At 60.1% G+C, this 23065-nt stretch overlaps 1 protein-coding gene across 1 annotated transcript; it reads right to left on the bottom strand.

Moving 5' to 3' along the window:
• Nucleotides 1-3457: 3457 nt before the first annotated feature.
• Nucleotides 3458-21650, bottom strand: CASZ1 (castor zinc finger 1). The gene is made up of 12 exons (XM_011996614.1): nt 21159-21650; nt 16048-16882; nt 14840-14908; nt 12873-12963; nt 11880-12044; nt 10684-10856; nt 9642-10483; nt 7238-7373; nt 6990-7053; nt 5576-5730; nt 5363-5485; nt 3458-4400 (listed from the first exon to the last, which is right to left on the bottom strand). Exons 1-12 carry the CDS (start codon nt 21601-21603, stop codon nt 4058-4060), a joined length of 3441 nt encoding a protein of 1146 aa, XP_011852004.1. The 5' UTR covers nt 21604-21650; the 3' UTR covers nt 3458-4057.
• Nucleotides 21651-23065: the final 1415 nt, after the last annotated feature.

Genomic DNA, 23065 nt, shown 5'->3' with positions numbered 1-23065 from the left:
CGGGGCAGGTGAGGGCTTGTCCGCTGCCATGGCGCCCAGGCTGGCCAGGTGTCTTCTGTCATCCCCCAGCTTTGTTTGGCCCCAACTATCACCAAAACCACCACAAGTTGAGTAAATAACGGCAACTGCAGGATACCCTGACATCTGTAAACTGAGCTCAGGGACAGCACAGGCCACGAGTGTTGACACTTATTGGCATGGCTACCAGCCCTCTCCCTGGCCGAGAACTCCTTTTTGAATTCATACTTGAAGGCAAGGTTTGTTTCGTTTTTCTGGCAGTTGACTTTGAATATGTCACCTTTTCACTTTTGGAAGGACCAGACTGCAGCAGCCCCCACCCCTGCTGCCACGACCACCAGGCCACAATGGGCCTCGCCTGCAGCCCAGGGGCCTCTGCCTGACGGCCTGGCTCTCGCCTGCCCTTGGGTTCTGGTCTCTTCCTAGGGAGAGTCCTGCCCCTTCAGCAGGCCATGCACAGGGGCCGGGGCTCAGCTCCCAGCAGCACGGCTACCTCTCAGGCATCGGTGGCTTCCCTTCCCGAAGCCACAGCAGCCTCTTCCTGGGTTCCGGGTCACGGATGCTCCAGCTGAGCCCATGGGGAACTTGACCATTCCCTGCTAGATCTGAGCCGCCATCACTGTCACCACCCCCACCCCTGTGACAGCACCCAGCCTGGCACAGAGCTGTCCCTCCATAAGTAACTACAAAATGGATGAATGGACGAACAAACTGTAGCTCATTGTGGACAAAAACCTCATCATGAAAGCCATGGAAAGAGATCCCAGAGCAAAGAACTTTGAACTCCTAAGACTTCCCTGCTCGACTTCTTGATGAGAAAAGGGAAACAGAACCACGCCCAGGCCCTGGATGCTCACGACGAAGTCCCAGAGCCGCTGTCTGGGGGTGGAAGGGCGGTGCCCTGCGTGAGTCACCCCCACCCTTCTTGCTGGGCTCTGTGGGTTTGGACTGTTTCACAAGCTTGACGGTGCCTAGCCTGTGATATCTGGCACACCTTCAACAAAACATGGATCCTGCGGTGGGGACAGGACACGGGTACCAGGAGAGGCGGCCCAGGCCACAGGGGCCATGGCCTTGATGCCCACTGGAAGTCCCTGCCCGCAGCCCAGGCCCTCGGTACCTAGCCTGCCACACTCCTCGCGCTTGGTGAAGTATTTGAAGCCATTGGCTGCCCGCCGCTCCGCCTTCTCATGCTTCTTGATGTGCCAGGGGAGCTTGGTGGTGATGTTGGTCACGAAGTAGCAGCCGGTGCGGAGGCAGTGGTAGTGCCCGCGCATTCGGAACTCGCAGTGCTGCAGGGAGACATGGGACGGTCAGGACAGGCGGGTGACTTTCGTGAGCTCCTGTCTGCCCCGGGCCTGAGGCTGTGATGGGCCCTTGGCACATGTGTTCTTCTCTCTCAGAAGCTGATGATCACAGAAACACCTTTCGCATATTAAAAAGCAGCGCAGGGCTGGGCGCGGTGGCTCACGTCTGTAATCCCAGCCCTTTGGGAGGCCCGAGGTGAGCGGATTGCCTGAGCTCAGGAGTTTGAGCCCAGCCTGGGCAACACAGTGACACCCCATCTCTATTAAAATACAAAAAATTAGCCCGGTGTGGTGGCATGAGCCTGTAGTCCCAGCTACTCGGGAGGCTGAGGCAGGAGAATTGCTTGAACTTGGGAGGCAGAGGTTGCAGTGAGCCGAGATTGCACCACTGCACTCCAGCCTGGGCAACAGAGGGAGACTCCATCTCCAAAAAAAAAAAAAAAAAAAAAAAAAAAAAAAAAAAAAAAAGCAGTGCATGCCCTTAGTCACTGCACTAAAGCATCCTAACCTGGTAACCTTGCAGTCCATCTGCAATCCCACACCTAGAGCAGACACCGTGAATCTATTTTAACAGTCTTCCCTGTATGCCTAGACCTAGGCAGACATCACTGCTCTATCCTAGCACACCTGGACCCAGGTTCCCCCTCAGGCAGCCCCTCCTGGTCTTGGGAGTCAGGCCTTTAAGGTGAATCTGATCTGACCTTCCTGTGTGGGCATGGACAATGGGCCTGTTAGAAAATTCTAGCTTTGGAGAAAGGGGGCATAAAGCTAGTTCCAGGATAGGCAAGAATGATGTCAAAGGCACAGTGACTGCCCAGCATTGAGTCACCACTCAGGTGTCAGACCTCACCAACTAGCACCAATCTGGACCCCTGCCCAGGGGCCTCCAGGGGTCTAGGGGCAGACGGTGCCCTTTCCAGAGTCCGGGAGGCCCATTTAAGCAAGATGTCAGAAATAGAACCTCTGCCAAGAGGTGCCTGTCCTATGCCCTGAGCTAGCCCTGCACCTCCCTGCCCCCTACTTTGCGCCTGGGCCGGCCCGCCATGCTGACCTGGTTGGGACAGAGACACTGCAGAGAGTAGTACGCAAACTGGTCTCGCACGTTCACCAGGTTGTTGTTGGGGTTGATGTGGTCCAGGCAGTGGGATTCGGCCTTGCCAGATGTTTTGCAGACGTACTTGCAGTTCCCAAAGAGACAGTGGAAGTGGAACTTGTTGGCATACTTGCAGTCCGTGGCGAGGCAAGGATCGCTGGAAGGAAACCACAGCCCAGAAGGTCATTGCCATTCCCAAGCCTTCCCTGCTGGTGTCCTGACCTCGCTTGTGTTGGAGTTCACTCCCCCATGACCAGCGGTACCACCAAGAGGGATGGCCTGGGCTGCTGTCCTGCTCAACAGGATGACTCAGCCAGAGACTACAGATCCCAGCATGCATTCCTGCCTCCTTTTAGGAGCTCTGCATGGTGCACAGGAATTGCAATATGCAGGGTGCCCAGAGCATTGCATGCTGGGACACGTAGTTTCCACGGCCACACCTCAGGATTATAGATAAGGATGGCTGGAATAACTTCTTGGACTGGAAAATAAGGATGGTGCTGCCAGCCCTGGCGGGGTGCCGTGAGGCCCTGGCTGGTGTGGCATGGGCGCCGCAGTGGATGTGGCTGACTGACAGACTGCAGATGGGTGCTCGGCCCCACCAGGAAGCGCTGCTGCCACAGGCCTTTAGCAAGCAGGAGTGCGTGCCTGGTGTCAGCTCCTGGGGGCTCACAGCTGCTGGGCTCCCCAGGGTCAGCTCGGGGCCCATGGTGCCCACCCACTCAGACTCCACTTGCCGGCGGAGTGGGAGAGCTGCTGGGGCAGAGGGGGTGTGCTGGCCTGCCCTGGGCCGCCTGCAGGATGCAGAGGGGTGCGGGAGGACACTGGTCCCAGCCTTCCACTCTGGTTGGCAATACTGTAGTCCCCTCCCAGGGGACCCACGGTGGGCACCCTGACCAGGCCTGGGAAACCTGAGCTGCCACTCTGGGGAGGAGGAGGGGAGGGGAAGCTGGTAGGGGGAACGGAGAAGAGTGCCGGGCCCCTTCCACGCTGTGGGCCCAGCCCCAGGTGCTCAGAGAGGGAGGACAGCTGCCACTCAGGCGATATAAATAATCCAATTTATTACTTTTATTGAGAACAGGAAGCCGCACACATGACAGTACAAAGTCACCGTTCTCCCTGCAAGGAGCCACCACCATCCAGTGAGGAGGGTCCCTTCCACCCAAGAGCTCAGACCACTGTGCAGGCCAGTGACAGCCTGGAGGGGCCTGGCCCCCCCGTGCCCCACCCGTGACTTCACGTGCCCTGAAGAGATTCAGCCATGGGTGTGAGCCACAGAGGAGGCCAATACAGAGGCCTGGAGGGAGACGCAGCCCTCCATGTCAGGCTGGGAGACGTCCTCTGAGGACCACCATGCCCAGTCCACCCCAGCTGGCCCTGGCAGGATCACCACATGCCCTGCAGGAGCAGCGGCCACTGCTGCCACCATTGGCCCATGCTGGCCGGCCTGCTCTGGGACAGGCAGTGAGGTAGGAGCAGCAGCATCTTTGGCTAGAAGGACATCACCCGGTGGCCATGCCCCAGAGAAGCTGGGGACAGCAGCGCCATCCGCAGTGAGGAACAGGGCCTCCTAGCGCCCTTGCTAGCACCTACTCCCGAGACGCGAGGGGAACGCGGGACTCGCGGCTCATCGAGGGACTCACTTCTCCTGGAACTGGAGGAATCCGGGTTTGACCTGGGGCTTGGCGTTCTCTAGAGAAGTCGTTGCCAAGGGCGAGGCGGGCAGGTGAGGCACTGACGCTGGGATCTGAGGCATCTGGGGTATGGCGGAAGCCAGCTGCTTCCAGGCGAGGAGGGTTGGGGTGGAGGGCACGGAGGCCGGGCTGGGAGTGGGCCCCTCCAGAGAGGACACCGTGGCCGTGGTGACAGGAGGGATCGGAGGGGATGAGGGGGCCATGGGAGGTTTGGTCTCGGCAGCTGAGGCCGGGAAGGCAGCCTCTGCGTTTCCTTTTGCTGCTCCTCCCTCTGTCCGGAAGTGGAAGCTGCGAGAGGCAGAAGAGGGGGTCTCATGGGGGGCAGTGAAGACAGGTGCGGAGGGGCACGCATGTGACCCCATCACAGGCCTGGACCCCGCTGTTCGTCCCTACTCGTCCCCATCACTCAGCTCCGGAAGTCTCCTGTGACCCCACCAGGACAGAAGGACTGGAGGGCAAACTGCCATGTCCTCTGGGTCCAAACTTGGGCTCCTGGCTTGGGCCTAACCATGCCTTCCTACTTGTGCCCTTTCTCGGTCCCCAGCTCCTCCATGTGTGTGACAGCAGGCCCTGCCCCAGGAAGTCCCTTCCTTCCAGAACCTGCTCGGAGGTCTTAAAGGTAGGATTCTCAATATTCACAGTAGGCTTCCCCGCGTGCTACAGCCAAGGGTGTCTACGCGGTTGGAAAAGCCTTGGGAGCACTGCAGATCTGTTTTAAACGATTGCAAGTTCTGAGTTCCCCCCTCCCCCCTCTCCTTTTAAACAAACAAAAATATATATAAGTGGGCGGCTAGGCTCGAAGTCTTTTAACTCAATGGGATTTACATATTCATTTCATTATGTTTAGGTCAAAGGTAACCTAGAGATGTAATATTGTGGCTTGGAAAGGCCTTCAGCTAGGGTTCCTGCTCCAGTCACAGCCGTCTCTCCAGCTGGGCTCTGCGCCCCTCTGGCCTGCTCTGCAGGGAGCATGTGCTGGGACTGATGGCTTCCCTGGCAATGTGGGTGCAGCAGCAGCTGTTGCTCAGGGCCCCAGGTGGGGCCTGGACAGGGGCTCAGAGCCCCTGGCTGAGGGCTGCACGTGTGAAGCAGGATGGGAAGCCCACGCTTGCTGGGGCAGCACCTCTGAGAAGCCGACTCAGCTTCTGTGGTCTAGCGGGAACTGCTGTGCCGGCCCCAGCCCCACCCACCCCAGAGCCAGGCTGGGATCAGTGGGGCTCTGCTGAAATGACCCCTAGCACCCTACTCACTTTGCGTGCTTGATGGCCCCGTCCAAGGTGCTGAAGAGCGCGCCGCATTCCTCCACCACGCAGTGGAAGTGGGCCTTGTGGAGGAAGTCACACTGGCCATCACAGAAGTCCTTCGTACCAAACCTAGCCAGAGGAGCCGGCATTAGAGGAGAGCCTGGGGCTCCGGGGCGGGTGCTGCAGGAGGACGGGTGGGCGCGGCCGGCAGTCCCTCACCTGCGCAGGTACACCTTCCAGGGCTCTGCCAGCTTCTCCTGAACCAGCGCCTTCACGGCCTTGCCCAGGAAGGGTGAGGGCTCTGCAGCGGGGCTCCCCTCCGCTTCCGCCTTGATGTTCAGCAGGCTGCCCAGGCCAGGGTTGCCCTGAGACATCTGTGAGGACAGAGGCCGAGCATGGGGCTGGGGTAGCTTGGAACACAGGCACGGCTGCCTGGGGAGCAACAGTCGAAGCTCTGGGCTGCTGGGACCCACTGAGCCCTCAGAGCCAGCAGAGAACGCGGCCCGCCTGCTTGGCTCTGGCTGTGGCCAGGCCCTCTCTGAACGGAGAGCCTGCTGCGCTGCCCCGACCCCAGGAGCTGTGAGGCCTCCTCAGGGCTCCTCCACATGAGCCCGTGCCGCAGGATCCATCACTCAAGCCGAGGCCGCGACTCAGGGCGCACGCTGCAGCCCATCTTTCCCCAGACTTTGCGGCTCCCTGGTTATTTTCCTGCCAGAAGGTTTTCAAAAGAAGCGCAGAAGGAGGAGGGATGGGGGAACCCCTATGAATTCCTTGAGAACAAGAGGAGGCCCACAAAGGAGAGAGAGAGAGAGGGAGGGAAGGAGGGAGGGAGTCTCACGGGTGAGACTCAGACAGGCTCGCTGCAGTGGCCGGGAGGGGGTCATTGCAAGGCTCCAAGGGAAGGGAGGGGGACGTGGGGACAGAGGCCAAAGGAAGGGGAAGGGGAAGGAGAGCAAGAGAGCAAGTGGCCAAGGAGTGGACGCCATGGGCCAGCAAGACTCCTTCCCCACCAAGTGCCTGGCTAGGACCCCTGTGGCGACAGGTCCAGCCCAGGCCCAGCCCCTCCTCAGGGCAGTCACTTGTGTACAGTAACCGAATTAATCTTGCTGTAGTCAAATGTATCATGTGAAGGGGAAAAATATATTTGAGATGATGTATAATTTACAAAGACCCTGCATTATTTAAAATAAATATTCCAGAGCGACCTCTCCGGAAGGCGTCCGAGACCATTACTCAACCCGAAAAGTGGAAATTGATGTTTTGCTCCCACTTTAGACCCCCCTTCCCCCTCTCCTTTTAAACAAACAAAAATATATATAAAATAAATAAATAAAATTAATAACGAGGCATGAACGAAGTTGAAGGGCTCTGGAAAAGCTTTTGGAGCCCTCCATCTGAAGGGAAAAAAAGGTGTCAGAGGCTGGAATATATTTCTTCAGCCAGTTCATTAAATTAATTTGTAAGCAGTGGCTCTGAAATTATATCCGATGAAAAATGGCCTCAAAATTTAAATGGTACAAACTCATCTTATTAGAGGCAAAACATTAAAAAACAAACACATCCCCCCACCCCCCAGCACAGCTTTAATTTCTCTGGGTGGGGGAACGGGAGGCGTGTGATGGATGGCTCTTACCTTATTCATAAGCGAGGATAAAAGAGATGAATTTGCCGGGACTGCGTGGCCATTTGATTCATTACTAGAACACATAAACCAAGGGGCTTGAGCTCAGACGGCCAGGGCCTGGGCCCTGGGGCTCACCCTCCCTGCCCGACCCTGGGGCTTCAGCCGTGCCCGCTGCAACTGCCCCAGCAGGACCACCCCGGGGCTCCAGCTCGAAGGTGCGGTTCCCGGGGCTGGCTCCCATGGGGGCCTCGCCTCACCTGGGCTCCTTCACAGTCAGGTCTAGACTGCGGTCCTGGGAAGCTTCGTGGGGGCCTGGGGCGCCGGTGCTCTCACTGGGTTCCGGCTTCACCTGGGCCGGGGGGAACCTGGCTGGGGTGACCTGCTGCCCGCTTCCTGCAGGGGAGGGGAGGGAAGATGCGTCAGAGGGGCTGAAGGCCTGGCCTGGGCACAGACAGCCGTGCCCCTGGAGGGAGGGCAGTGGGCTGGGTGGGCTCCGGCTGCTGGTCAGCGCTTCTCCCGCTGACGTGATCGCTCGCGACGCTAGCTCCTGTGTGGCAATTCTTCAAGTGATAATTATTGCAAAATTATGTCAAAGTTGTCCTGGCTCAGGGCCTCCTGGAGGAGAAGGGCGGGAGGCTGGGAGGGGGCTGGGGTGGGGGCGGGGGCCCTTCGTTTTCTCCACCAACTGTCACAGTCGATTTGTGGGGCTGCCGCTTAGGCTTTTATTAAAGACTCTGTTAATGCTGAGGGAAAGTGGCAGATCTGGACTGGGAGGGCCCCTCCGTGGTCCCCAGCTCGCGGTTGCCGGGGTGACGGCCCCCGCACGGAGCATGCCCGGGAAGGGCCTCTGCTGTGTCAGGGTGATGGGACCGATGGCCAATCAGAGTGGCCACACCAGGCGACCTCACAGTCAGGCTGTCCGGGGCAGGGACACGAGGCCAGGCTGGGCCGAGCTGGGTCCGGAAGGGAGCTGGGCGGGTGAGGCCGCAGGAGGCCAGCAGAGCAGGGGTAAAAGAAGTTGCTGACAGGGCCGTCCAGCGAGCCTTCCCCCACATTCCCCCAGTGACGGAAATATTAATTTGCCCCAAGGCGCTGTAGCTGACAGAGAGCTGTTTCAGAGACAGCAAGTGGCATTTTATTAAAAAATAAAACGGCCCCCTCCCCTGCGCTTGACCTTTCTTTTGGGAGAAGGAGACTTTTCTAATGAAAACAAAGTACTTGACAGTCTGGCCACTGAGGCCAGGTGGCCCTGGAGTGGGCCCTGCCCCATCCATCAGGCCCCTGGCTGGAGGGGCGTGGCCAGCGAGGCCCCACCCATGCCTAGACCAAGAGGTGTTTCCTCCGCGCAGCCGCCAGGCATGAGCACCCTACTGGGCCTGCGAGAGTTTTCAGACCTGGGGACTCCACATTCCGGCAGCTCTCCAAAGTCACCTGCCCAAGGTCCCAGGGAAACATGGCCCAGCTCCCCTGCCAGGCACTGGCAGCCTCTGTGAGGTGTGGGCAGAGCCCCGGGCTGGGCCACAGGGACCCTCAGTCTCAGCTGGTTCTGAGAGGGTTTCTAATGGGAACAGGGCATCTAGGCCCAGCGGAGCCCCACTCCTGCGGGCAGCGCCTTGGTTCATCACTTCCTAGCCATGTGCCTGGGACAGACCATCCCCGACCGTCTGCTGGCTCCACGGCGTGGGGCTCTCTCTGGCATCCTGCCTGCTGTGTCCCAGCACCCGGCTCGGAGCCTGGCTCTCAGCAAGCATCAGTAGTTGTTGAATGAGTAAGTGACATGAGCCACATCCCAGATGTGAACTGAACTCTCCTCAAGGATTCAACAAATAGGAACTACCCAGAGCAGGGAAACGGGGAGAGGAGTGAGGTCAACAGAAAAGCACCCCCACCCCAATCCAGAGAAAAACGGAGGGACATTTTTTTAATGGAAAATTTATGAAATTATAGGAAGGCAGGAAAGAGAGCTGCGCCCCTCAGTGAACCAGCGTGAAGAAGGAAGACGCCGCTCTGGGGCTGTGGCCCTTTTCTGTTTGACAGGGCGGGGTCGTTTAAAGAGACAATTCCGCTTCCCAGTCACAGACCCAGCTTCAAGCACCAACAGCCACAGGTGGCCGATGGCTGCCAAGTCAGACACTACAAAATAGAAGGCTTCCATTGTCTGGAAAGTCCTACTGGGACGGCACTCATGGAGGAGGGAGCCTGGGCCTGGAGGTGTCCAGGTGTGAGGTGCAGGCCCCCTACCTCTGGGCTGGACGCAGGCCCCCCTCCAGGTCAGCTGGAGGAAACACTAGACACGCCAGGGGCCCTGGGCCTGCCCTCATCGGGGGTGGACTTGGGATGTGGGAGGGTGAGCAGACAGGGAGGGGGGACCTGCAGTGGCCCCAGGGATGTGGGGCAGCTGAGGAGGCAGGGACCATTGCCCCCAGCTCACAAATGGGGAAACAGAAGCATGGCCCCCCTATTGTGGGAGCCAGAACCAGGGGCCCCACACAGAAACCAACAGGATAGGGGTGAAGACCAGGCAACGAGGGGGCGCTGGCAGGCAGGGGCCACACGGACGCCTCTTCCAAACACCCCCCGGCTCTGCTCTGCAGCCTGAGGCCAGGCGGCCACCCCGGTCCAGAAGGTGCCTGCTTTCTGGGCAGGACCCAGCCTGCTCACCTGGGTCAAAGGTGGCAGAGGGCTTGAGGGCAGCCGCAGCCAGCCTGGCCATCATGGGCGAGATGAGACCCTTGCTTGCAGAGATCCTCTCCATGATGGAGGTGGGCGGCGCTGGGACAGAGGCGGCAGCTGCGGGGACTGAGTCTCCAGCTCCCGAGGCGACCAGCGCGGGCGTGTCAGGGGTGGCTGAGGCTGCTGCCCCAGACGACACGGCACCCAGGAGGCTGGGGGTGCCCACGGGCAGGGAGGTGCTCCCACGGCCAGCCAGAATGGGGAAGTAGGGCGTGGGGGTGGGCAGGCCCGAGTTGGAGAGGGCCAGGGCCAGGGGGATCGAGCCAGGCAGGCCCTGGGGCAGCAGCCCCGAGATCTTGCTGTTGGGAGGCTTGGTGGCGCTGGGCCCAGCCTCGGTGGCGGCAGTGGCGGCAGCCAGGGATGCAGAGGACTGCTGGCTGGTAGGGGAGGCGCTCAGGCTGGAGTTCTTGCTGCTCAGGGCGGAGAAGTCGACAAGGTCGTCGTTGCTGGACTCCTCATGCTCCGTGTCCTTGGCGCCCAGCAGCGAGGGCGGCAGCCCCAGCGCGCCCGAGGAGCGGATGTGCCGGCGCTCATGCTTGCGCTTGTGAGAGGTCATCTGGCTGGTGGAGGTGAAGGTGAAGCCGCAGCCGGCGCGGATGCAGTGGAAGTGGTTGGTAGCCTTGCTGTACACGCAGCCCTCGTACTTGCACTCCTCGTACTTGTAGAACTTCTTGAAGCCGTCCTTGGCGTAGGCATCGTCCTTGATGTGGTAGCTCTTGTGCTTCTCAATGTCACACTTGTTCTTGAAAGTGAATGTGCAGCCGGGGCGCCTGGGTGGGACATTGGGAACCTGTCATGGGACCCAGACGAGGCCCCACCCTGCTCCCACCACGGTCCTGGGAGGGACAGTCCCCGGGTGGAAGACCCAGGCTGGACACCAAGGCAGGGGCCTGGGCTGTCCCAGGAGCCTGGGTCCCTGCCTTCTCTCCCGGCTTCTGCCCAGGAAGGCCCCCGCCAGGCTCCCGCTTACCTGCAGTGGAAGTGCGTGGTCTTCTGTCCGTAGAACTGGCAGTCAGCTGTGCCGCAGTCTTCGGTGGCTCGGAAGCGCTGGAAGCCGTCGTTAATGAGCTGGGTATTCTTCTTGTGGAAGTTCTCATGGGTCATCACGTCAGACGTGCTTGTGTACACCTTGTTACAGCCCACCTGCACAGGACGGGATGGTGGTCAGGCAAACGGAGGTCGACACCACTGTGTGTGGCTGGGGTCACTGACTTCTCTGCTCAGGGAAGCTTTGGCACCTCTGACTTCAAACTGGAGGCCTCGGAAGGTGGGTGTAAGAAGCGGAGTAGAAAGCCTCCCACAGCCCCTCAGGCCCCCCCGGAGGGACCCAGTGCTGCTGGGGCCGGCTCCGTCTGTGCTGAGGGTCAGGGCATCTCCAGAGACCCAGGGCACTTTTTGGCCCAGGGGAGGGAGCTGCATTCTGCAGGAGTTGGATTTTGAGTCCCAATCCATGGCCCTACCTCCAAAACCGTCAGTGGGTGGACAGGGGCTGGACCCTGGAGGTCACCTTTAGCCCAAGGATTTGCTTAGTGGACAGTTCCTGGGCACGGGGCCCTCCCACCCCACCCCAGCCGGGCCAGGAAGGCAACGTTGCCATATTGAGTAAAAACCCGTGGAATCTGAACACTCTCGTAGGCTGGGCCGTGCCAGTGTCTGCACCATCTCAGAACCCAGAGGGTGGCCCCCCTCTCCTCGTGGCCCAGGTTGTTCACAGAGGCCATAACAACCTCTGACAAATACCGGGGGAGGCACGGGGCTGCTATTTGCAACCCAAAGTCGCTCCTTCTGGCCCTGACACCTTGAAAAAGCCCAGACTCTGCGTGGCATTAAAAGAAAGAATTAAACAAAAACCTCCTCAGGCATCATTTGCAATGCTGCTCTTGGTGTTAAAGCCTGAAAAATGTCCATCTGTATAAACAGCTCACTGAATTTCATCCACACCAAGTATGGCCATGGGGAAGGCCCCACCCTGGCCCACCAGACGCTGCCCAAGCCTGAGCCCCCAAGACCCTCCTGGCTCGCTGGCTAGCCCTGTGCTGGGCCAGGGCTCCCGATCAACTGGGGGCTCTGCCCGCGGGGCAGCCCTGCCTCTGGGAGTGGGGGCACAGAGCCGGGAGGGCCCGAGCCGGTCCTGCAGATGCTGGCGGGCACGGGCGCGGCAGGCACCTGCATGCAGTGGTAGTGAGTGCTCTTCCCGTTGAGGTGGCAGCCATGGTAGTAGACGCTGCAGTCGTCCAGCGGGCTGAAGCGCATGAAGCCGTGCTGCAGGGAGTTGTCGCGCTTCTTGTGCATGTTGTAGTGACGGATCACGTCCTGCTTACTCGTGAACCTCTGCCAGGAGACAGCGCCGTGTGGGCAGGAGCCTGAGCTCCCCCTCCGCCCTTCCTCCCATATGCCAAGAGCACCTGGGCCGGGTGCTGGCCTCAGGTCTCCCTAGAAAGAACCCTGCTTGGGGTCAAGGCAGCCCAGACTGTCCAAGACCAGTGGCAGGCACACCAGCCCTGGGAGGGAACCATCCCAAAGGTTCTAGAACCACAGATTCTTCCCTGATGCTCCCCTGGGTCCCCAGTGGCCATCCCCAGGAGCCACAGACGATGCATCGGGCCAGGCCTTGAAGGCAGGGGCTCTGATGCTGATGGCTCATCCCGCCCAGTGCACCTCTGGACTAAGGCAGGCTGGGATCCCTGGCAAGCCAGAGGGAGCCGCCCCAGGCAGGCTGCCCCGACTCTCCCCCCACTCACCAGCCCTGCACTCACCAAGCTGGCAGCCTTGGGCACAGTGGCACTCTGGCTGAACCTCCATTTTATCATCTTTAAGATGGGGCAGTATTGCTAACTTTCTAAGGCCACTGCAAAGAGTCAATTAGGCAAGGCTCACAGGCTGGCTGGCATGGCCTGGACACATGGGAGGCTCTCAGCGAAAGGGGACTGGAATGATCACCACTGGGATGTCATTGGCCCCCAATGCTAGGAGCTGCTCTGTCGGCAGGAATCAGGGAATGTGGGCAGGCTGGTCGTTTTGCGGGCCCTCTGCCTGTTCAAGTCAAGTTTGGGTGATGCAAGTAGCACTAAACCCCCTCCACTCCCCCACCGACTTCTAAGTGCCTCCATGCTGCGCTGGCGGGTGGGGGAGGCGGAGTCCATCTCGCTGTGGCCGTACCTGGTAGTTGCACTCGGGGTCAAGGCAGTGGTAGTGCTCGCGGTACTGGTAGGCACAGTGGATGTGGCCACAGTGCTGGCTGCCCGAGAACCTGGAGGGAGGAGGGGTGCGGTCAGGGCCCTGCTGTGGGTGACAGCCCCAGCCCCAGCCCCAGCCCCAGGGAGGACACTTCAGGCCCTGTATGGGATACGGAGGGGAGCTGAAGTTGCAGAGGCCCAGGCAAGTGACCGGGTCTGGGGGGAACCCCAGGCCCACTGAGGCAAAGTGGCCTGGCCCCAAGAAGGGGGCAGGACAATGCTGAGGTGGCCAAAAGTCAAAGCAGGGGGAGACAGATGGGGCCCAAGCCCTGGGATGGAAGGGAAGGCAGGCGCCCACGCGGCTGCCCACCTGTCTTTTCTGCAGGGGCTGCCTGCCCCACTCCCAGCCCGCCCAGCTCTGGCCAGGTGCAGAGACCCTGGCTGGGCCAGCCCGGGCTCTGATGCTGAGAGGCGTTAAAGAGCTCTCTCTGTCCTGGGCTTTTCCTGACACTTGAAACAGTGCAGAGTTATGAATTTTTAAAGCACAGCATCTGTTTGGCTTCCTGCAGCAAGGAGCTCACTCTCCAGCCGCCGCCGCCGCCAGAAGCCTGTGCTGCCTCCCAGGAAACCCGTCCTCCTCCAGGCCCCACGGCCGCTGGGACGTGGCTCCCACAGCCTCGGTGACGGCCGGCCGTGGGGGGCCACTCTGGAGAGGCCACACCTTGAAGACTGTGGAGAAGGGGGTGGCTCAGCCCACCTGTCCCCTTCCAAGAGTGACGTGAGATTGCAGGAGACACAGAGAGAAACCCCACACTGTGATGGGAAAACCACGTGCAAACAAGTCTTTAAGCTGAAGCGGCCAAAAGGGCCATCTGTGGAGGCACTAATAATAATGGTAATAATAATACTATAGAGGAGATAGCACGGGGCAGAGCTGAAGACAGAGTGTGACGGGGGGCACAGACAGTGGGATGGGGGGCAGAGCTGAAGACAGAGTGGGACAGGGGGACAGAGACAGTGGGACAGGGGGGCAGAGCTGAAGACAGAGTGGGACAGGGGGGCACAGACAGTGGGACAGGGGGGCAGAGGCAGTGGGACAGGGGGCAGAAACAAAGCAGGACAGGGGAGCGGAGACAGAGCGGAACATGGAGGCGGAGAGATGGAGCGGGCGGGAGGAACCTGGAAGATCTGCGGACAGACAGGCGCCGGCCGCTGTGTGCTGTCCCATCAGAGGGCAGGCGGTGGGGGGTGGGGGCGGGGGGTGTTATTTGTGTGATTTGGGGGAATCTGTTGAGGCAAAGGCTCTTCACTGCCAATCCCACTGCCTTTGGGATGGAAAGGGGTTGGTCTGGAGTCAGGTGGTGTCAGAGCCTCACTGGGGAAGTGCACTGGGCTGTGTCAGAGAGGATGACAGCCCACACCTTCTCTCTCTCTCTCTAATTTTTTTTTTTTTTTAAGAGATAGGGTCTCACTCTGTTGCCCAGGATGATCTCGAACTCCTGGCCTCAAGGGATCCTCCCACCTTGGCCTCCCACAGTGCTGGGAATACAGGCATGAGCCACCGCACCCGGCCTGCCTCTACCTTCCCAACCCTGACAGTTGCACAGTGACCTGCACCCTACTCAAAGCTCTGTGTGACAGCAGGACCCAGGCAAGCTGGGGGAGCTGCATTCACTTGTGGCCAGGCCCTGCGTCGGGACCCCGGCCCTACCTGGGGGTACAGGCTGCTGAGGAAATGTGTGGCCTGGACTACACAGAGCGGAAGGAGGCTCTGAGACGGGCATGTGCAGGGCAGCCCTTGGTGCGGTGGAGGGACCGAAGTGGATGGGGGTGGAAGGAGGCAGCTACCTTGGCCCTAGAGGTCAGATGTCAAATGAATGGTCTCAGAGTGCCCGGTCAGTCCTGGCCCCCCACCTTCTCTCCACGGCAGGCTCCTCCCCAGGGGCCTACCTGGCAATATATTTCTGGTAAATGTTTACATCTTCAGTGACGGCTGGTTTATCTGTGGGCAGTCCATTCCTGGCGAGAGACACACAGGGCACAGCCAGTGAGCAGATGGGGCAGCCTTGTGCCACAGGGGCATCTGGGCAGCCCCTGCCGTGAGGCCCCAGCCCCTCTGCTCTGCTCTGCAGTGTCCCAGGCACCCAGGGTGGGACTGAGGACATCCCTGGTGGAAGCTGGCCAGAGGTTCAACAAGCCCAACTCTGGGAGGGCAGGGCCATCTCATGCAGGTGGGGCTGGAGCCCCCCTCGGGCATGGGCCAGCCTGGGGTCCAATGGGGCGGAAAGCTGCGGAAGCCCGGGATCGGTGCCTGGCACTCAGGGATCATCAGGAGGCCGCTGGCTGAGGGGCACCAGGCCCCCCAACGGGGAGGGATTTGAGGCGGGGGCAGGCAGCTAGGCAGGGGAAGTGTATCCTCGCCCCAGGCAGCCCGTGCTGCCTCGATCTGCTCCCAGCTATGCAGCCTCTCAGGGTCCGGAAGCTCCCCAGGGTGCAGGAGGAGCTCTGGGGAAGGGTCTCGCTCAGCCCCACACCATCCACCATTTGACCAACCAGGCCATTCTTCTGCTCATGGGTTCACGCTGTAAGGGTGTATGCACCTCACCCCGGTCACGACCTTTGCTTCCTGCCTCCTCCAGGGCCCAGGCTCTGAGCCCAGGAGCCAGGGCCACCAGCATGGACCCAGCATCCCCACCCAGGGAGGCGCTTTCTCAGCCAACCACAGGCCTGCATTCGGCGCTCACGGCAGCAGGTAGAGGAAGCCCATCATGGGCAGATGGGGGAGGCGACAGTCCCGGTGTGCATGCTAGCAAAAGGCACAGCATGCTGGTGCCTGGGAGTGTGGGCATGTGTGGGAGGTGTGTGCAAGGTGCATGGGAGGGGTGGAGCGTGCAGGTCCCGGAGCAGGGCAGGGTGCTGCAGGAGGGCTCACGCATGGTTCTGTGGGTGCAAGAGTGAACGTGAGCGCGGCATGCACCTGTGAGTGTGGAAGCACGTGGAGGGGAGCCTGAGTGTGCATGCGCCTGGGTGCACAGTGGATGTGTGTAAGGTGTGAGCGGCAGGTGTGTCCTCAAGCATGGGCAACCCCGGTGAGGAAGGAGGCCTCCTGTCTAGTCTGGCTCCCAGCTCTGGGCGTTGTGGGGTGGGGAGCGCCTTACTTGACAGTGGAGACGGTCCCCGTGGTGATGGAGTCTGTTTTGGAGAAGGTTGACTTCAGGTACTCGGGAGTGTTGAAGGACAGGGAGGCAGGCGGCTCCGGCCCTGGCCCAGGGGCGCTGGGAGCACTGGGCATGCTGGCAAGGGGTGCGGGAGCCAGGCTGGGGGTGGGCGGAACCTTGGCGGGGCCTGGCTTCTGGATGCCCCGGACGTCATACTTGGAGGGGCGCCCCACCTTGCCCGTCTTGAAGGCGATGGCCCCGCCCATGTCGGGGCTGCCCTCCCCAGGTTTGAAGAGGTGCAGGTACTTGACATTCTCCAGGTCGTACTTGGATGGCTTCTTGTAGGTGCTCCCGTTCTGGGGCCGCAGGTTCTCGCCGGTCTTCAGTTTTTGGATGAAGAAGTCATACTTGGAGGCCCGGGCCACCAGGTTCTGCATCTGGACACTGCTGTGCGACGGCAGGGGCAGGATGGTGGCCTTGGTCTCCAGGTGGGCCGTGCTGCTGGGCAGCCGCAGGCCGGGAAGGGGGCCCACCACCTCCTTGCCCACCCGCTCCTCAGTCTTGGCGCCGGGGGCCGGCCAGGAGAGCTGCTCGCCAGCCTTGAGCTTGCGGATGTACTCCTCGTACTTAGAGAACCGTGCCCGCTTGCTGAGGGTATCCTCGGAGGTGGGCAGCATGGAGGAGGTGGCCGCCTCTGGGGTGGAGCCCGCGTGCAGCTTCTCAAAGCTGATCTTCCTGGCCAGCTCGTCCCGCGTGTTCTGGTCGTCGTAGCCAAACATGCCAAGGAACTCCGTCATGGTGGAGGCCGCATAGTCCCGCAGCGAGGAGGCCTCTCCTGCAGAGGAGGAGGGGGCGCATCACCTCTGGAAGGGAGTGGGAGGGACAGGAGTCCCCCCAACAGGAGCCCCCACCCACAGAGGGAGGGGGTCAGTGTGGGGAGGGGCAGAGCAGGACATGATCTATGGACATTTGGCTCACTTGTTAGGTTTTACGACTCTTAAATTAATTTGTTTTAAAAAAAAGTAATTAATACTGGGGTAAAATAAAACGAGTTCATCAATGCCAGGAAAATCAATTTCCTAAATGTTCTGGCCGATGGCTTTTCAGTACATTAAACAAAGTTTCATAAATGTCTCCGCTCTCTCGCCTTGGCCTAATATGAAAGAGAAGTCATTTTACTGGAAGTAAGGCCAGATCCCAACCTGCCTCCCAGGACAGGGAGTGGCAAGAACCGGAGACAGGTAGGGACGTTGGCCGGTGGGCAGTTGGGCGGGAGCCCAGGGGTGAGGAAGATGCTCTGGCCGGGGTCGGGCTGGGCCTGGCTGGAGGACCTCCCTTGACCCGGCAAATGGATCCCCTGGGCGGATGAAGGGTCCACTCCAAGCCTTCCTGGGACCCGGTCTCTTGGCCTCCCCATACCTTCCCAGGTGCTGGGGGTCCCTGACAACACAGCTCAGCCAGGGGCGGGTTTGTGGATGTGCCCCGGCCTGTGACATAGGACCTGGACGTGTCCTCCAACCCGCTGGCCTCCTCCAATCACTTGCGCTCACACAAGGCTGGGCCACCCAGGGAGGGCAGGAGTCCAGGCAGGGCCTGAGTGCAGCCTCCCCACTGTGGCCACCCCTGGGCACACCAGGAAGCCTGGAGCCACCTCCCCACAGTGACATGCTCGCACACTCTCACACACCAACACACAGGCACACACACAAACCCACACACAGTCATATGCACACAATCACATACAACACATACATGCATTCTCAGACATACACCCATTACAGTCACATTCACACAATCACATACAACACACATGCATTCTCACACACACCTACACGGTCACATGCACTCACACACAACACACAGACATTCTCATACTGTCACCCACACAATCACATGCACTCACAACACACACATGCATTCTGACACACACACCCACAGTCACATGTACACAATTACACATAACACACACATACATTCTCATACACTCTTACACACACAGTCACATGCAGTCACATACAACACACATATGCATTCTCATACACTCTCACACACCCACACACAGTCACATGCACTCACATGCCATCACATACAAACTCACATAAACCCAGTTAATTACATGCATACAATCACATACAACACACACATGCATTCTCATACACTCTCACACACCCACATTCTCACAATCGCCAACACACACATGCATTCTCACACACCTACACGGTTACATGCACACAATCACATACAACACACTCATGCATTCTCATACACTCACACACCTACACACAGTCACAACACACACATGCATTCTCATACACTCTCACATCCCCACACACAGTCACGTGCAATCACATAAAACACACACATACACTGGCACCCCCCAACCCCCCATCACATGCTCAGAATCACATACAACACACATGTGCATTCTCATACTCTCACACCCACACACCCAGTCACGTGCATACAATCACATACGACACACACGCCTTATCACACACTCTTACCCGCACATACGTACAATCACATGCACACATACGCCATCACATACATAAACCCACACACACGGTCACGTGCACACAATCACACACAACACACATGCAATCACACCCACTACACACCCAGTCATGTGCTCACAATCACACACACTCTCACATACGCCCAGACACGCAGTCACATAAAACTCATGTACTCGCTCACCCCCCCACAGTCACATGCAGACTCTCACATAAAACACACACCCAGACACCACACACACACACTCAGACTGACTGACTCACACACAGACACCACACACTCACACACCTCACACACTCTTGCACGCACACTCGGGCTCCCCAGCTCCTATCCCTGGCTGCCTTCCCACCTCTGCAGACACACAGGTACACAACTCCCGGAACCCCTGCCCCGGGTCTCTCGGAATGAGGGAGAAGGCAGTCCCAGGCTAATTCTGAGCTGTTCGTGTGGACCTGCCTCTTCTACACACGCCCCACGCCACGGCCGAGGCGTGACCCCAGTGCACACGCACACTCGCCTCTTCACTGCCCGTGTGCTACATGCCTCCCGTATGCCTAACCCTGACGCAGGGCATGGCACATGCACACATATGCCATGGCACATGCCCTGTGTCAGGGTTAGGTGCACCCGCGAGACTGATACCTGCACGGCCCCCGGGGACACCATGTTCTCTCTGCTCGTGTGCAAGGCAGCCACATGGGCACGCTCAGGGTGACAGGACCCCAGGCTGACTACACAGCCAAGGGAAGGCGTGGCTGGGGGTCTCCTCCCAGGTGAACCTGCCAGGCCTGGGATCCTCAGAGATACCTGGGATGGGGGTTTAAAGGGACAGGGCTGGGCCTGGGGAGGGGAGGACGCCGGTGGGATGTGGAAGGAGAGGCTGTGGGAGGGCCTGGCCACCTGGCACCCAGGGTGCACAGAGGGACTCAAGAAACCAACAGACAGCTGTTCCCCTGGGGCGGGGCTGTCGGGTCAGCCACTGTCCTGACCTCAAGCTACACAGGGTTGGGGGGCCCAGCTCGGGAGGAGTGGGCTCTGGCTGCTGGATTCAGTGGCTCAGGGACCAGGGAAAGGGGCTAAAAATAGCTGGAGGCAGCTGAGCCCTCGCTATATATGGCAGAGAAACAGAAGCTTCGAAGGGCAGGCAGCTTGCACAGGGAGGGGACCAGGCAGGGGTCACTGAGGGGGCCCACAGGCCTGCATGGCCAAGCTCAGGGCCCAGAGAAGGTGGCCTGGGAGCCAAGCCCACGGTGGCAGCTGGGGCTCCACTGTCTGTCTCCTCCAGCGCTCACGGCTGAGCAGGCAGTCCCAGTGTCAGGGCTAAGGGGCGAGGCCTGAGTCCCCCAGGCCACAGGCAGTTCCAGGCCCGCCTCTGCCAACTCCGCTCTCCACTCCCCTGGAGGAAGGAGGCAAGGGCTGAGGCCCACTCTGCTCCCTGCCAGCTGCGGGCAGAGCTGGCCTGGGTGGGGGTGTGGAGGGGATGGTGGCCCTTGTCGCATCCCTCTCCTCTCCTCAGGCCCAGCACAATCACCTTGTGTCTGGCAACGGCAAGGGCTTTTCCTATCAGAGGAAACTGAAGGTCACACTTTTCCTCATTGATCTTGCAATGTTTGTTAATTACTCTGTCACTGATGTGGCGAAGGATAATTAAACAGCTCTGTTTATATCTTATATGCATAATTATGTGGCTGCGCAGGGCTCCCCGCACAGGGAGGAGATGCGCCCCTCGCTGCAGGGGAAGGGCTAGGGGAGCGGGCAGGGGAGGCGCAGGGCACCAGACACAAGGCTGGGAAGGAGGCCAGGGGCAGAGAGAAGGCCCAGACCTGGGGGCTGTGGTCCTGGCGACCCCCTTGCCTGCTGGAACCCCAGGCCCGCCCTCCCCTAAGCAGAAGGCGTGCAGGGCTGCTTTGGATCCCCAGGACGTGGAGATACCAGCAGAGCAGGGCCTCCGTGCCTCGTGGGAGAGAGGTCAGCCAGGGGACCGCGGCCGGGGCAGCTGGCTGTAAGAAGATACGGCTGGCCGGGCTGGCAATCCGTGTGGCCCTGAGACGTCCTGCTGGGAGGGCCAGGGACAGCAGTGTAGGGAAGGAAGAGGAGGCCAAGGGGAGTGGCGGGAGAACAAAGCTTGTCCTGGGCTCCTCCGAGAAAACGCCCTAAGTAGCAGAATGCGCAGACAGCAGGCTCACAAGGTTCATGCTGTTGACCACTGTGCCCCTCTTGTGCCAGGTACTGTGCCCGGTAAGCTCAGGCCTCACAGTTGTGTGTAAAGAGTCACCTACCCACCATCTGTCCAGCCATCTATCCTATCCGTCCATCTATCCAGCCACCCTCCCTTCCTCCCTCTCCACCTGTCCACCCCTCTGCCTGTGGTTTCTCAAAGACCCACTGTGTGGGGCAGCTCCAGCCCTTCCCTTCTCACCTGGGGTGCCCCTCCCTGTCCTAGTCTCTCCCACTCCAGGAGTCCTCCCTGGGTGGGACGAGGGGCAGGTATTTAGAGCAGGAGTGAGGAGTCAGGTGTGCTCACCGGACACACTGTCCCTTCCCCGATGGCCTCCCTGTCCCGGCCTTTAGCCTCCTTTCGAAGGCCAGGCACCCACCTGAAGGCTGCTTGGCACTGGGGCCGCTGTCCTCCTTGGTGGCTGCCCCGTCCGAATCCTTCTCCTCCAGGGCACCGCTGTCCTTGGAGGGCTCCTCCCCGTGGTCTTCCTCATCGCTGCACCCCTGGGGCTGCACCATGTAGACACCCTCGGGCGGTAGCTCCAGACCCTCGCGGGCAATTCGCCCCAACACGGGTGTGGGCGCCGGCTCCTCGCTGTACTCCCCGTTCACCCACTTCTCGATCACCGCCCGTCTCTTGTCTTCTTCGCTGCGGGGGGCCCGGGCTGCCCCAGACTCAGGGCCACTGCGCTCTGGGTCCCGGGGCCGCGATGGGCTGCCCTCCGCGTGGGAGCCGGCGTCAGCTCGCTTCTCCACCACCACCTGGCGGCTCAGCTTGGCGCAGATGGCGTTCAGCTTCAGGCCGCCCTTGCGCTTGGGTGCCATGGCGGGCTTGCCTGCAGGCGGGTCCGTGCACCGGGTGCCCTCAGCTGCAGGGATGGAGGAGGGCATGGAGGTCAGAGGTGTGCAAGGCCAAGCACAACCCACCCTCCCAAACAGCCCTGCATCCCCCAACCTGCAGGCCTCCCCCATCAACCACAGTTCCATCAAACTGCCCTGAGCCTGCCTGGCACATGTCTGTCTCCTCCACTAGTCTACGAGTTCCTTGGCAGCGCTTGAGAATCACTCTACTTTCTGGGCCTGGCAGGGTGCCTGGCACAGAGCAGGTAGTTCAAGAAGTAATCTGTAAATGAACAAATGAATGAATGAACGACTCTTCAACTACAAGGGGCGCCCAGGTCCTGGAGGCATTTCCTAGGCTTGCTGGGCCCTGGGAGGGGCTGTGCCCTTTGACACACAAGGAAACTGAGGCCCAGGGAGATTAAGGAGCCGGCTATGCAGTCAGGCTTTCAAGGGACAGCATGGAGTTGCTGGCGGTCGGTTCCACTTGGGAGCATCCTGCCTCACCACACATCCCCGGGGAGAAGTCACAGAGAGCCAGGGACCAGCCTGTGCCAGCCTCTTGCCTCACTGTCCCAGCAGCACTTGGCTGGCACCTCCCACCTGAGCACGTCAGCACCTGGCAGCTCCTCTGCCCGGCCAGGTCCCTGGGCCTCACCTGACTCCAACCCTGCTCAGTAAAGAGCAGAGAGCTTTTCTCCCAGCCACTCAGGACCCTCCTGAAGGCCTCCGTGTTCCTCAATCTCCTCCTGGCCTCAGGGTCTTCCCCAGCCCTTGCCAGCCCCCTCTTGGCCTCTCTGGCCATTTCCTGTTGCCGCTCCCTTCCCCAAGCCTCAGTCAGAGCTGTCCAAGCGGAGTTCCTCACAGCCCTTCCTAGGGCCACTTGTCCCTGTCCTAGGACCTGGCTCCCCAGCCTCGGCCAGCCCCTGCAGCCCCGGAAGGCCTGGCCAGCCCACTTCCCAACCCCCAGGAGCTCCAGCTGGAGCAGGGTGGGATCGCTTAGATCCCTCATGGAAAGCCCCGAAGCGCCGGTCACAGCACCTAATCCCTGAACACGACAGCCCGACACACACAGCTGGAAGCCCTAACGAGGCGACTTGAAAGCCAGCGATCTCCCTCGCGGACACACAGCCTGAACTCTGTCCCTGATAGGGCACTGAGGGTCCTGGGGGGCATATGGCAAGCCCACCCACCACACGGCCTGGGAGAGTGGAGACACACACACACACACACACACACACACACAGTGTGGCCACATGTGGAATTCTGTCTGTCCATCCATCCATTTAAGTGAGCTCCTTCTGTGGGCCAGACCTTGTGGTGCGGCTGATGGCAGTGGCCACAGCAGCAGGGGCTCAGCTCACACTCATTGTGTACAAAACAAAATGTGCCTCTTCGTGGCCCTCACTGGAGACATGGGCGTGTCAGAATCTCCATACAGGTGGGA

The sequence above is a fragment of the Mandrillus leucophaeus genome, unplaced genomic scaffold, assembly GCF_000951045.1.
Source record: "Mandrillus leucophaeus isolate KB7577 unplaced genomic scaffold, Mleu.le_1.0 Scaffold52, whole genome shotgun sequence".
NCBI classification, from domain to species: domain Eukaryota; kingdom Metazoa; phylum Chordata; class Mammalia; order Primates; family Cercopithecidae; genus Mandrillus; species Mandrillus leucophaeus.
Note: the sequence above shows the minus strand (reverse complement) of the source record. Positions and strands in the feature narration are given on the sequence as shown.

Bases quoted from the DNA above. Each gene is read 5' to 3' on its own strand.
- CASZ1 (XM_011996614.1), bottom strand. From the start codon at position 21,603: ATGGCACCCAAGCGCAAGGGCGGCCTGAAGCTGAACGCCATCTGCGCC. The intron at 10,857-11,879 runs GTGCCTGCCGCG...CGTCCTGTGCAG, and splicing joins CTCACTACCACTGCATGCAG to GTGGGCTGTAACAAGGTGTA. The intron at 4,401-5,362 runs GTGAGTAGGGTG...TGCCTCTCGCAG, and splicing joins GGGGCCATCAAGCACGCAAA to CTTCCACTTCCGGACAGAGG.